Source organism: Orycteropus afer, unplaced genomic scaffold (assembly GCF_000298275.1).
Source record: "Orycteropus afer afer isolate SDZICR_OR568_19922 unplaced genomic scaffold, OryAfe1.0 scaffold00021, whole genome shotgun sequence".
Lineage (NCBI taxonomy): Eukaryota > Metazoa > Chordata > Mammalia > Tubulidentata > Orycteropodidae > Orycteropus > Orycteropus afer.
In genome coordinates this window covers 17,690,876-17,705,986 of record NW_006921608.1, presented here as the reverse complement: position 1 = coordinate 17,705,986, position 15,111 = coordinate 17,690,876, and the positions used below count along the sequence as shown (strand labels likewise).

General features: G+C 40.7%; 1 protein-coding gene across 1 annotated transcript; it reads right to left on the bottom strand.

The window, feature by feature from the left end:
* Positions 1-3,914: 3,914 nt before the first annotated feature.
* LOC103191988 (cytochrome b-c1 complex subunit 7) lies at positions 3,915-13,441 on the bottom strand. The gene is made up of 4 exons (XM_007934890.2): positions 13,423-13,441; positions 8,918-8,989; positions 4,856-5,022; positions 3,915-3,992 (listed from the first exon to the last, which is right to left on the bottom strand). Exons 1-4 carry the CDS (start codon positions 13,439-13,441, stop codon positions 3,915-3,917), a joined length of 336 nt encoding a protein of 111 aa, XP_007933081.2.
* Between the last annotated feature and the right edge of the window lie 1,670 nt (positions 13,442-15,111).

Here is a 15,111-nt window from a genome sequence, read left to right as displayed (position 1 = left end):
GATAGAATGCTGCAACAATTTTCAAATTATCTTCAGCAAAATTTTACTTGTGTGTGACATTAATGATTTTGCTCAATAATTTCCACATTCTTTTGGAGCACTTTTCTTTGGAATAGGCGTAAATATGGATCTCTTCCAGTCAGCTGGTGTGATGATTATGGTTGTATGTCAACTTGGCTGGGCCACGATTCTCAGTAGTTTGACAGTTATGATGTAGTCATCCCCCATGAGATGTGATATTATGTACTCACCACCATGATGATATCTGCTATGAGCAGCTAATCAACTGAAAGGCAGTTTCCTTGGGGAAGTTTTCCAATAGATAGGATGTTCTGGCCAAGCTCTCTGGCTTTTTGCTAGACTTAGATCCTGCATCTGGCTCAACCGCATCTGATCCTTGGTTCTTTGGACTTGACATATTGCCTAACAATCTTGGGATTGTTGCCTTTGCAACCTGTGAGCCAGCAGCTTGTCATCTTATCTTCCGATCTTGGAGTCATCAGCCTCTGCAGCTGCGTGAGTCAGGAGAAGCCTCCAACCTGACCCCTGACCCACAGACTTTGGATTTGCCAGTCTCTACAGCCAGGCGAAGCCACTTCCTTGAGATAATTCTCTCTCTCTCCATTCACTTTAGCTATTCTACACTCAAGAGCAAGTTTGAGAGTCTCTTCTCATATCCATATTGGTCTTTTCTTTCTTTCCTGTCATTTTAATCATCTTTAGCTTTCTTCATGTAGGATATCCTTGATGTCATCCCACAACTTCTCTGGTCTTCAGTCATTAGTGTTCAATGCATCCTATCTATTCTTGAGATGGTCTCTAAATTCAGGTGGAATATAATCAAGGTTGTGCTTTGGCTCTCATGGTATTTTCTTCAGCTTCAACCTGAACTTCCAAAAACCAAACCCACTGCCACCAAGTCAATTCCAACTCATAGAGACCCTATGGGTCACAGTAGAACTGCCCCAAAGGGCTTCCAAGGCTGTAAATCTTTACAGAAGCAGACTGCCTCATCTTTCTCCTGCAGAGCAGCTGGCAGATCTGAACTGTCAACCTTTTGGTTAGCAACCACATGCTTTAGCCACTCTGCCACCAAAGCTCCTTTCAACTTGAACTTGCATTAACAATTGGTCAGTTCCATATTTGGCCCCTGGCCTTGTTTTTACTAATGATACTAAACTTCTTCATTGTCTCTTTCCACAGATGTCGTCTATTTGATTCCTGTGTATTACATCTGGCAAGGTCCATGTGTGTAGTTGTTATGTTTTTGAATAAAAGTATTTGCAAGTCATTGGTCTTGTAAAACTCATCATTTCAGCATTGTTTCTATCACCTAAGCCTTATTCTTCAGCAGTTGGTGGGTTTGAACTGCTTTGTGGTTAGCAGCTGAATGCTTTCACCACTGCACCACTAGAACTCCTTACCTCACTTGTAAAGGAGAGGTAATAGTACCTATCTCACTGCATTTCTGTGAAATTAAGTGATTGTAAAATGCAGTGCTTAATATAAAATCATCATGAGATAATCACTTGAGTGATGACTGTTATGGGAATTATTTAGAATTTTGAGGTTCTTGATACATACTGACAAAATGTTTCCCAAATGGATTATATAATACCCATCAGCAATGTATGAGATTCAAATTCATTTGAAAAGGTCTCAAAGAAATTGGAGCATGACTAGCCTGAACTAAAGCAATGGAGGTTCTTGATTGAGAATTTATCATCTTATTACTTAATAGAGTTGGTAGGGAAGCTTCATGATACAAAAGTACTTACAAATCAATTGGCCCTTATACAAACAATCCTTCCCTAAAATATCTCTTAACATTACCAAAAACAAAACAAACCTACTGCCATCAGCTGATTCCAACTTATTGTGACCCCATAGGACAGAGTTAAACTACCCCATAGGGTTTCCAAGCTGTCAATCTTTACAGAAGTAGACATCTTTCTCCCAGAGCAGCTGGTGGGTTTGAACCACCAACCTTTCAGTTAGCACTTAATCACAGCACCACCAGGGCTCCTCTCCCTTACCATTAACATCTTTACCAATTTCTCTATCATTTGAGATACTGTTCCAACAATACAAGTTGACTGCAAAGTTAAATTCCAAATCTTAGAAAATATTGAGACTGTTAAAGGAAAACTGCTTTCACTAAGTGCAAAACCATCATCAAATGAGGATCCGGCAGATAGGGTATTTAACTTATAGTCAAACATAAATGAATGTAGCACTTTGTGTGTGGGAATATATATACATACACACATACACATATATATACCACACATACACACACATTTTTGATTCTTTGTTCTAGGAATTTTTAAAGTAACATAAAACTTGTTTCTCCTACTGTTTTGTGCTTGATGGTAAGGTCCTGATCAAATCTCTTGCCCCATGTCTGCTTATTGTGGACCACAGCAGAGGCTGCAGGCTCCACAGTTCCCTTCCTCCCAGGCAGGATTCCAACCCTTTCACTTTCAAGGAAAACAATTCAGAATTTAAGGGTGAGAATGACATTATTGAATAGTTCTAATTTATATAAAAATCAATCTGTAACCTTAAAATTTTGGACTATTATCCAACCATTACAATATACTTTGCACCAATAGCTCCAAAGTCAAAGTTACTAGGATATGGGGAGAAAGTATTTCTCTTTATATTTTTGTCTTATACATATTATCACAGGAATATATATACATAACTTTTATATACCCATGTTCCATACTGGGGCTACATTCCCCTCCACCCCCCAAATGATAGTATGCAGTATCAAATATGTTTAGAGGCCTGTGGTTGGAAAGGGCTGAACTAGGTCCTGGTTCCCAATCTCCCAATCTTGGCAAATTGGGGACAGAATCCTAACTTTCATGTGGTAAGCTTATAAGGTATGAGAGCCAGTCTGTTGAAACGTTGTTTGCTTCAGGTGAAATAAAGTCAGTAGCACTTCTCCCTCACTCATTTCACACCTGCAAGTTAGGCCCTGACTGGGCTTCCAAGTACTTTGTTAATCTACTGTTCTGGTTACCTAGTGCAGCTCTGACAAGAATATACGACAAATGGGATGGTTTTAACAAACAGGAGTTTATTCTCACACAGTTTGGAGGGTTTAAGTCCAAGTTCAAAGTGTCAGGCTCTAGGGGCTGTGTGAAAGCCCCTCATCCTTGGGCTACAGCTCTGCCTCTTGCTCTCGGCCCACTGAAGCTAGAGGCATCTCTCTATTCAGGCAGCTGCTAGCTACTAAGGCTGTCAAGTCCAAGGTCGACAAGTGAAAAGGCACAGTCCCGATGTCACCAAACCACATGGCAGGCTGTTAATTTAAGTCCATTGTAAGTCCCAAGGCCGGCAAAGCATGGCAGGCTGCTGAACAACAACATAGCTACATGCAGGGCCCAAGCATGTCATAAGCTAGAGACTATCACCAAGGCTTCTCCTTCTATACAGGAAGCAGCCCACATCCCAAAGGCAGTTACTCAGCTGCTTGTGGTAGATCCCACCATGGAGTTGATTGCCAGTCTCATCATGGGGAATAACCACCACCAGCTGCTAAGCCACTCAACCAGGCCCAGTCAAGTTGATACACAAATTTAACTACCACATCCACAAAGGCAACATCAAGGTAATTACTCTACTTACTATAATGGTACATCCTTCAGAAAATTGAGAGCTTATCCACCAGGGAGAACTGGTTGGAGTGGCCTCTCTGAGCCGTTAAGAAGCAGTTAAATGCTGATGAAATATATCTTAGAAGTTTGAAAAGAATTCAAACTGTCCAACAAAGATTACAATAGATATTTATTTAAAGCAACATGTTGGCAGCCCAAATAATTCTTAAACTATCCATTTCAGGTTTAACCAATTTCATAAAAGTCCTTTGAGGACAGCTGCACCCACAGAGTTCAAGTACACAATTACTTCTTTGCCCATTCTTCTCTCTCTTTTCTTTCCCGAACAACCTCTTTCAGATATGGTTCAAGGTAGAATTTATCCTGACAAACAAATGAAAGAAGAGTATTACAGGTCACTATCACATATGAATATATCCCACAGAGGCAACATGTCTTGAACAATCAAAGAAACCCATCAAAATTAATTGCTTTTTATTTCCAGCTGAAGACATATTCTCATGCGGACTAAGGACGAAGTATTTTCCTAATATACAAAAACTCACAAAAGAGATTATAATAAGTTGCTTTGGTAAGTTATGAGAGGGAAATCTGTCAGAGAAAAAGAAAGAAACAAGACTATACAGGTTTTTATGTACATTACCCTGTTCAAGGGGTGAGGGCCATTCAATAGACAGATCAGACAAACATGATCTTTTAATCTAAGGAAGTACACTGTAGTGTAGAGGGGGAAAAAAAAAAAAAACAGCCTGAGAGGCAGAAGACCTGACTCTAGTGCTGGCTCTCTACATTAGAGACACGCTTAGTGATTGTGGAAGTCACCTCACCTCTAAAATGGGCTAATGGAGCTCTGGTGATGAAGTGGTTAAGGCATTTGGCTGATAACCAAAAGGCTGACAGTTTGAAACCACTAACTGCTCTGTGGGAGAAAGATGAGTCAGTCTGCTTCCATAAAGATTTACAGCCTTACAAACCTTATGGGGCAGGTCTACTCTGTGTTTTAGGGTCTCTATGAGTTGCTATCGACTTGATAGCAGTGGGTGTTTGTTTTTTTGGAAATGGGCTAACACTTGCTCTACTAACCTCTCTGGACCGTCTGCCATAAGGATACTTGTGTGACAGAATTTTGTGACTGCTAAAGCACTAGATGAATAACTGTGTTTCTAGTGTTACTAACGCACAATCCTTACTCGCCAACATTGTCAGGTATATAAAAGCTGTTCTACCTCCTCGTATTTTGTCCACTGCTCTTTAGGCAAGATCTGTTGCCTCATGTTCAGGTCCAGAGCCCTCTTAATGCGAAACATCCTGTCGTTATAAAGGTTTTCAGGAAGTCTTCTTATGGCTTCTTTTACATCTTCATCTTCATATATTGTGTCATCTCGCATTAACCCTATGATAGAAAACATGAGAGTTAGATTGAACATTCAACTCTAAGTTCAGGAATTTTTTAATGAGTAAAATATATTATCTGTAATTTAAGATTTTGGTGAAATAGCAAGTGTTCATGTCACTAAGTACAATGGAAACCTAGCAAAGCATATTATACATAGTAATGGATTATTTCTTAAACACTATCTGACCTTTTAATATTCATTGCCACAATATTCACATTTTATCTTACCAACTGTAAAAATATCTTAAATATCTACATTTCTTTTAAATACGTATCAATAAATTATAGTCCTATTTTCTTATACTTCAATCTGAGATCAAGGTATTAAAGAACCTTAAAATGGTAGTCTACAAGACTTCCGGTAAGATGGAGGAATAGGCAGACAAGTGACACAGACCTTCTTCAACAAAGAAAAGAAAAACCAATTGACAGAGATACATAAGATAATCCTGGAATCCTGAGCTTTGAAAGGAACTATACAGAAGTGGCTTAGGCATCAATTAGTGGAAAAACTTGAACAAAAAACAGTGAATACAGAGATGGTCAGAGCTGCAGACTGTCAGCTACTCTGATGGGATCAACAGCCTGAATATTTCCAAGCGGTGTTGGGACCTGAGAATTGACCTAAAGATCAGCCCTGGTCACCAAGGGCTGCAGGGACAACTGCGCTGGTGGCCTATGACTAGGAAAGAAAACAACAAGGAGGAAGACAACCTGAGCTGTTGACTTTCCACTGTCCGGAGGGCCCAGCCATTTTGATTGTTTATAAGCGGTGACCATTTTGGATACTTAAAGTGACCGAGGGCGCAGCCATTTTCAATGTTTATAAGCAGCGGCTATTTTGGATTTTAAAGTGATAGCATTCTCATTTGGATTCCAGGGACCTAAGAATATGCTCTGTTTGCCAAGGTTGGCAGGGACATGTGAAAGGCTGACAACAGGAAAGGAGACAGGTAGTGAGTGCGTAAGTGCTGTCAAGTAGCAAATTGAAGAACACAGTACCCTGCTTGCGTAGATAACATACAAACAAAACAAAGAAAATGAAAATCATGGGCAAGTCACTCCAACATACAATCACCAATTAAATATAAATACAAAAATATCACAATGCCTCAGAGACAAAAGAGCATCATAGTCCACACAAAGAAGCAAGATAAAGCAGGAGAAACAAAGGGCCAGGATACAGACCCAAAACACATCCCTGAGGAAGATGCAGCATTGGAACTCCCTGATAAGGAATTCAAAAGAATTATATTTAGGTATCTTCAACAAATTGAGAGACAGATCAAGGAAAACACAGAAAAAACCCTGGAACAATTTTGAAAGACAGTAAAAGAACAAAATGACAAAATAAATGAAAAATTAGAAATTACAAAATCTACACACAGAAATCTGGAAGATTAATACTAAATTTTCAGAAATAGATAAGACATTGAACAGGCAAAGGAGCAGAACTGAATCAATGGAAGACAGAATCAGGGAGACTGAAGGCAAATACCTCAACACTTCTTTGGAAAGGGAAAAATCACAAAAGATCAAAACAAAATGAAGAAAGCCTAAGGCTCATGTGGGATACTATCAAAAGGAATAACCTATGTGTCAGTGGAATTCCAAAACAGGAAGAGACAAATAAAACTACAGAGAAAATTGTCAAAGATTTGTTGGAAGAGAATTTTCCTGGTATGATGAAAGATGAGAATATATCAATTCAGAAAGTCCAACGAACCCCAAACAGGACAGATCCCAAAAGAAAATCACCAAGACACACCATCATCAAATTCACCAAAACCAAAGACAAAGAAAGAATCCTAAAAGCAGTATGGGAAAAATCGAAAAGTTACCTACAAGGGGTAACCAGTAAGACTAAGCTCAGATTTCTCAACAGAAACCATGCAGGTGAGAAGACAATGGGATGGTATATATAAAACCCTGAAAGAGAAAAATGTCCAACTGAGAATTATGTACCCAGCAAAACTGTCCCTCAAATATGACGGTGAAATTAGGACATTTCCAGATAAGCAGAAATTAAGGGAATTTGTTAAAACCAGACCAACCTTACAAGAGATGCTAAAGGGAATCCTTTGGACAGCAAAGCAACAACAGCCAACTGACCATTAACACACATGATGATATAACCCAGAAACCAACCCAGCTATGGAAGTATCCCAAGTAAATAAGCCTACAAGATTATAAACAGGGAACCAGAGACATCAATTGACAAATGAGGACAACTACAAACCAAAAAGAGGGAAAAAACTGCATCGTTACAGAACTAGATGGTAGGGAAATCAAGACAACTACAAGATAGAATGGACTGTTCTAAAAATGGGAAGAAAACTATAAATCACAGGATAATCTCAAAGAAAAACGATAACCTTCACATCAAAATTAAGAAGAGGACCAGCAAAAAATATTCAGCAAATACTACAACAACAGCAATGAAGGAAGTGATAACATGACTCATAAACAAAACAAGCTCAGCATAGAAAATTACATGGAACAAAGAAATCAACACTATAAAAAAGCACATAACAAAAATGACAGCAACAAATTCTCATTTGCCAATAATTACATATCTGGCAAGGGACTTAACTCTAAGATTTATAGAAAACTGCAACGCCTCAACACCAAAGGAATTAACAATCCAATTGAAAAACGGGCAGAAGACATGAATAGATACTTCACCAAGAATATTCAGGAGGCCAGCTAATACATGAAGAGATGTTCACAATCATTGGCCATCAGAGAGATGCCAATCAAAACAACAATGAGATACCATCTCACCCCAGCACTAATGGCAAAGTTCAACGAGACAGAAAATAACAAATGCTGACAGGGATGTGGAGAGATTGGGACTCTCATACACTGCTGGTGGGACTGTGAAGTGATATAACCACTGTGGAAAGCAATATGGCGATTCCTTAAAAAGCTGGAATTGGAGATAACCATTTGATCCAGCAATCCCATTACTAGGTACATATCTCAGAGAGGTGAGAGCCAGGATAGGAACAGATATATGCACACTCATGTATATCGCAGCACTATTTACTATAGCAAAAAGATGAAAACATCTATGTGCCCGTCAATGGAAGAGTGGATGACCAAACTATGGTACATACACACCACTGACTGCTATGCAGTACTAAAGAATAATGTAGAGTTTGCAAAACCCCACATAATATGGATAAACCTGAAGGACATTATGCTGAGTAAAATAAGTCAATCACAGAAGGACAAATATAGTATTATTTGTTGTTGTGAAGTGTTAAGGAAAGGTTTATGTATGGAAGGAAACCTTCTTTGTTGGTTGCCAGGGCTGGGAGGGGAAGGGAGGGAACACTGCAAAAAAAAAAAAAAAAAAAAAGGCACTGACCCATGTCACTTTAGTTTTGTGTGTTTCACTGTACATAAATTAATTTCAATAAAATGAATTTTAAAAAAAAGAAAAAAATGGTAGTCTACTAAAAGAGTTAGCAACATTTATTGAAGCTTCCATTAAGCTTCAATAGCACAAGATAAAGTTCATGGCAAATTATAAACTATAAAAGATTTTAGGCGTCAGATAACTATAAAGCTGTCAGACAATTTTAATATTTGAAAAAAATCTCTACTTGAGGAAATGTGAGAGTGTATTGCAAGGAAAATGTCCTATTTCAAGAATATAAATCATTTTCAACTTGACCACTGAGATGATTCCACTCCTCTTCTCTGAAAATGATAAAAGGAAAGGGATTTAACAATAACAACAAAACAGTGACCTAGTTTAAAACACTTCTGATGTGCATAGGAGCAATTCAAGTATATTTTTGGAACCATGATTCTTGCAAAAACATCATTCTCAGAAAAGAGCAAAAGAAAAAAGGAAACAGAAGAAGGACGCACAGATACTTACCTAGTTTATTGAACCCTGCAGCATTGTAGTACCATTTTCTAATACCATTCAGCCACCGGCCTGATGCTGCAACTGATATTGTCATACTGTTAGTTATTACAATTCATTTGTTATCTATGAACACAATGATATGCAAGCAACAAGTCTACTACACACTACAGACAGACCCTGACTCATGACATATTCGAGGTATGACAAAGTGCACTTTCAACTGCCCAGGTTTCTCTTTTATAAATCTTAATTGTTCATAATATACACACATACAATGTTGAAGTGTGTAAGTTGCTGATGTTATCATTCTCGGATGTTCACATGTAATATTTCTAATCCCTCAAAATAAAGAGATCAGATTTATAAAGATACTGATAGTAAAAGACAATAATGAACCCCCCTCCCCCAAAAAAAGAAATACTCTTTTCCAATGACAACAGAGTTGCTGGAATGGAACGTCATCTAAGTTGGGGACTATCTGTATACACTATAGAGAAAAAGGGAGCTTTGGTAGCATAGTGCCTAAGGCATTTGACTGCTAACCAGAAGGCTGGCGGTTCAGATTCACTCCTCGGAAGGAAGACTGGGCAATCTACTTCCATATCGCCTCAGAAACCCAAGGAGGGGTCGCTATGAGTTGCAGCTGACTCAACGGCAGTGAGTTAGGTTTAGTTTTTGATTATAGATGTAAAACATTAGATGGCTGTTCATGGGAGAAAAAGAGTAAACTCAAATACCCAACTATTACAGTCCTTCAACCCCAATATTCCTGTCCCTGTATGTTCCCCTGCTACTATCAGAGCTGAAGGTGAATTAAAAAAAAAGAAAAGAATAGAAGGTGAAGGTGGAGAGATGGAAAGTGATCTCAGAACTCCTTTCATTTGCAGTTTCAGAAACAAAGACTACTGTAATCTCTGCTTACAGAGGGTGTTTGGTTTGTACATGACATGTAAAGACGGTGAGATTGTAGGATAAGCTTGCAGGCCTAAATGGCCATGTCCTCTAAAATTTTATTCTACATTAACTTTATCTCATTTTGACACCTTCTTTAAAAATGTATGTGAATTTCTGGAAAGACTTTAATATTATTAGTCATTTCAACATTAATATGGGCTAGTAAAATAAGTCCCTTTCCTCTCCCCAGACAGCAAACTTCCCACCACACAGGAATGGGTATTTGAAATGGGTGTAGAGAAGCAGGTTAATTCTGAAACTCTTTGGAGAACATGGAAGAGCCTAACAGAGTAACCCAGTTCAGCCAAGAGTGATAAAGCCTGGGATTTATCTGAGGAACACAGTACAGAGGGGGGAGACAGTACAAGTTCAAGCTTTCTTTTATAAGTTATATAGAGCTAGCCCCTTACCAATCCTTACAACAACAACAAGCCCCTTACCAAGGAAGGGAAGCCAACTCTGCTCTTCCTCCAATCCCTGGCTCCCTACTCTTTACCACATCACATTACATGGCTTTGGGAAATCCCCTTGCAAATTAAGAGCCATTTACAACATTGCTTCTAAGAAAGTAAGCAGAAAAGAGTCAATTATCTACAAACATTTGTTGAAGACAAATTACTTTTAAACTAAGAACTACTTACAAATAATGTATAATTTTTTAAGTTTCTTAACTACATGCAAAACCATCTTAAGGGCTCCCCGCACCCCTCAGCCTAATAAAAAGGACATGAAATAATACTTGTAGAACTTAACAGGAAGCAGAAATAAAATGTACTTTGACTCTTTTGCATCAGTAGTGATTCTTAAAATGGTTAGCAAGTGATCATCATGTTTGTTCATTGGACAAGCATGTACTTAACTATGGAAACCAGACATGGGGGACAAAGACGCAGACACCCAGGCCACCAGTCAGCCCACGGAGAGACGGCTGCAACAGGCTGCTACCCCACGGAGAGTTGGGCACCTCCTTGCAGGAAATGTGCCTGCTGCTAACACTTGCCCATACAGGGAAGAGGCCTAACTGTGCCTTGTGCAATATACCCTCCCTCTTGGGCAGGCTGGTAGAAGCCAGTAGGCTCCAGCAGTGCAGCGGCAAGAGAGAACACTACGCAGACCTGGGTCTTCCCATCAGACCTGGGTCTTCCCATCGGCAAGGCAAATCCCAGACAGGCTCAGGAGAGCAGAACCCCTGGGAGCTGTGCAGGCCCCTGGATGGTGGTGGTAACCGGAAGCAGCAAGAATGTGAACAATGCATCTGACCTGAAACACAGCACACCCACCCAGCGACATAAGAATGGACACAGGTAGTCTGGGGAAGGATAAGCTCTTTCTCTCTGAGACTCCATTGTTATTATTTCCTGTTTGCTTTCCATAAATAATAATGGCTTTCACTTAGCCAACAGTGTGTGTCTCGTGTGTCCAGCTTGATCACACATGAACATAGCACCCCTTGGAATGGATAATGCCAGTGGGTGTATGTTTCTCATTCCTAGCAGTCTTAGGGCTTCCTGGAAGTTTGAGGCATAGCCTGTCTGCATATGCGATGCAGACAGACAGACATGCATGCAATTATGTGCATCAAGATTAGATATATGTATCACATATATATTACAACATAATAATGTATTACAAGGATTAAATCAATCACTAACATATTGGATGAGAGTTTCTGAAAAGTGCCTAACACTCTGTAAGCACATTATAAAAGTAGCATAGTGGCTAAGGCACTTGACTGCTAACCAGAAGGCTGGCGGTTCAAACCCACCAGCCACTACCCGGAAGGAAGATGGGGCAATCTACTTCCGTAGTGATACTGCCTCGGAAACCCAAGGAGGGGTCACTATGAGTCAGGTCTGACTCAACGGCACATAACAACAACAACAACATCTTTATTGTGATTAAGGAAAGGGGACAGGACAAACAAAACTGAGAAACAGTATTGTTCGAGAAACTACAAGCAGTTAAATACTAACAGCAGAAGGAAGTGATTAAATTCTCTACCATATATTCGGGAGCTCTGGTAGCACGGTGGCTAAGGCACTTGACTGCTAACCAGAAGGCTGGCGGTTCAAACCCACCAGCCACTCCTCGGAAAGAAGATGGGGCAATCTACTTCCCTAGTGATACTGCCTTGGAAACCCAAGGAGGGGTTGCCATGAGTCGGGTCCGACTCGACGGCACATAACAACAACAACAAACCATATATTCAGAATTTACCCACCCTGGAGGCTGAAAGTTACTATTAACTTCCTAATTTAACCCAAACTTATTCAGGCAACAAAACTTCATAGGGCTATTATCATTTAAAATACTGAAATATTTTATAATTTAAGAGATACTAGGAATGTTCTTTGCCTTCCAAATTAAACATACTTAAATGTGATGAAGATGGTAATATTCACTGAGCAGTGTTTGCTTGCCAGGCACGACCATATTTGCCTTGCCTACACTAAAGCACTGCCATCCAGTCGGTTCTGACTCAGAGCAACCCTACAGGACAGAGTGGAACTGCCCTACAGGGCTTCCAAGGCTGTAAATCTTTATGGGAGCAGACTACCACATCTTTCTCCCCAGCTCTTTTCAGCTCAGTTATTTACAACACATCTGCTTTACAGAAGAGGAAGTAGGTTTCCAGAAGTTATCACTCAAGGTCAAAGAACGACATTGTGATACAGTCGAGCTCTTGGTTTCCAAACAAGACATAAACAACACTTCTTCAAACATTAGTCATATTAATAAAATAACGAGTTCTGAAGCGTCTCTCCCACTCCCAAAAGGCTCAATGTCCTTTAGTTTAGCTTCATAATGCGGGGAAGGGAGAAGGGGAGCTACTCCAATTTAAACCGCGAGAGGGCAGAGATTGGAGGAGAGTTAAAATAAGAAAAATCTACTTGTCTACGTTCTATTTTAAATACTCGTGCAATATCTGCACTCTATTCCAAGGTAAGGGTTCACATGTCAAATGATATTCCAGGTAAGCCAAGTTTAACTTGAAGCTTCGCAGTAGCCTTTTTGCTCCACTGCCTCCAATTCCCAGTGGAGAAGCGGGACGCGACTGAATCCAATTTCTAATCCTATTTCCTCCGGTCACTTTGCCTCAGTTATAAGCGAGTAAGTGAAACTACTATCTCCCTCGCGGGGTTGGTGGGAGAATTTAACAAGATTATACAAATGAAAGCGCTTGACGCATTTTAAGTACTCAGTGCATTTTGGTTAAGTCGCCCATCACCTCCTTGTGCCCCTTTGAGAGTTTCGGGTCGCACTTTTCTACGGCAGTGAGGAAAGAATGCAGAGCACAGGCAGCTGGAACGCAGGGCCGTCAGAGACAAGGCGTGCACCTTCACAAAGATCAGGTAAACCATCCCAATGCTTTACGCGAGTCCGGCCTGGGGACAGCAAAGGGGTATGGGAAACACTTCTTTTGACTGGGCCGTAGCTGCCATCCTCCCTTAGTGCCAAATGTGGCTACTTAAGAGTGATCAGAGGAAGAGGAGCAAGTTGCTGTGAGCATGAAAGGTTTAACGCAGCGATGCTCACCAGGAAGGATATCAACTACTTACCGGTAGACCTGCTCGCCATTTTGACCGGAGAGGGAAGCGTTGCCTGCTGGGTAAGTCATAGAGGACGCGCTGCGCCCAGTGCGCAGGCGCGTAACATTGCAGCTGAAGTCGTGGGAGGACCTCGCGTGCGGACGCCGAGCAGTCACTGCTCTGGCGGCCTACGTGTTGCACCTGCTGTGCGCGGGTCTGTGCCAGTGTCAGACCAGTGGGGTAGTATGTGTATTTTTCGCCCCCATTTCAAGAACTGTTCCTTGTGACATGGTGGCAAGAACAATAGACACAGAATTAAGAGACCTGGGCGTTAGTCCGGGTTCTGTTACTTACTAGCTGTAAGGGCTGGGCTGTCCTGAGACTTTTGTGCCAAGCAGCACTCTGAGCGTTTTACGGGATTTCCCAATAGATCTATGAGTTAAGTACTGTAATTATTCCTGACGTTCAGAAAGTTTGAATAATTTGCTCAAGGGCACACAGTTAGGAAGCATAAGAGAACCCAGATGCTAAGTTGTGGCTCCTTTGTTCTAGGGCTGTAGGCTACACAACAAACCCAGGAAAGACTATGCCTCTGGTGTCTCCAGCTAAAGTTCTACATCAAGTCATTTTAGTGGACCATTGGATCAGAAGAAAAATTTAAGTATATCAAAATATAGTGCTGAATTTACGTACAATTTTATGATAAAACAGGCAAGTACACAGGGCCTCAGCCTCAACATATTAAGTTGGTGAGTATGATTGAATCATACATCAGTTACTGCTAGGTATACCAGTAGTTCTACCACGATCCAGCAACCTACATTTCTTTTCTTCAGTATTGAGATCTGGGACAGTACAGAACTTAATCTTATAAAGTCAAAGGTATAGATTTAATGGTCTTAGTCTCATTCCATTGTGGGACCTCTGGTGGCGTAGTGCCTAAGGCATTTGACTGCTAACCAGAAGGCTGGTGGTTCAAACCCACAAGCCACTCCTCGGGAAGAAGATGGGGCAATCTACTTCCCTAGTGATACTGCCTTGGAAACCGGTCGCCATGAGTCGGGTCGACTCGATGGCACATAACAACAACAGCAACAGTCCCATTCCAGTTCTAAAATTCTTTTACCTTCTCCCCTTTTCTACTTCCATCTCTGTACCCCATAACTTCTTGTATTACTCAGTCCTGTATGCAACACTGAAACGAATGAATGGCTGTTCTCAGCCTACATTAACCAGAGGAAAGTCTGAAAGATGTGAAGAAATACATTTGCACACTGATTGGTACATGGCCTTGCAAAGGGTAAAAGAAACCAAACCCACTGCCATCCAGTTGATTGTCTCATAGCCACGCTATAGGACAGAGTAGAACTGCTGTAAATCTTCATGGAAGCAGACTGCCTCATCTGTGGAGCAGCTGTGGGGTTGGAACCACTGATCTTTTTAGGTTAGCAGTCAGATGCCTTAACCCTCTACTATCCCAGCTCCTTTGCTAAGGGTAGGTACTTGATAAATTCTCCCTTCCTCCTCACCCTTTAAGTTCCAGCTTTCTGGATGCAGGGTTAAAAGGTGCCAAGAGAAGACCTATGTGAAGGGATCAGATGTCCAGAACTATCATAAAATCCAGCTCCTGTGCATTAAGCCTAGAGAACATAGATGTTTGCTGGTAGTCATTAGTGTTGATTCAAAGAATCTTTTCAGTTTGCCTCCCGCCTGGCACAT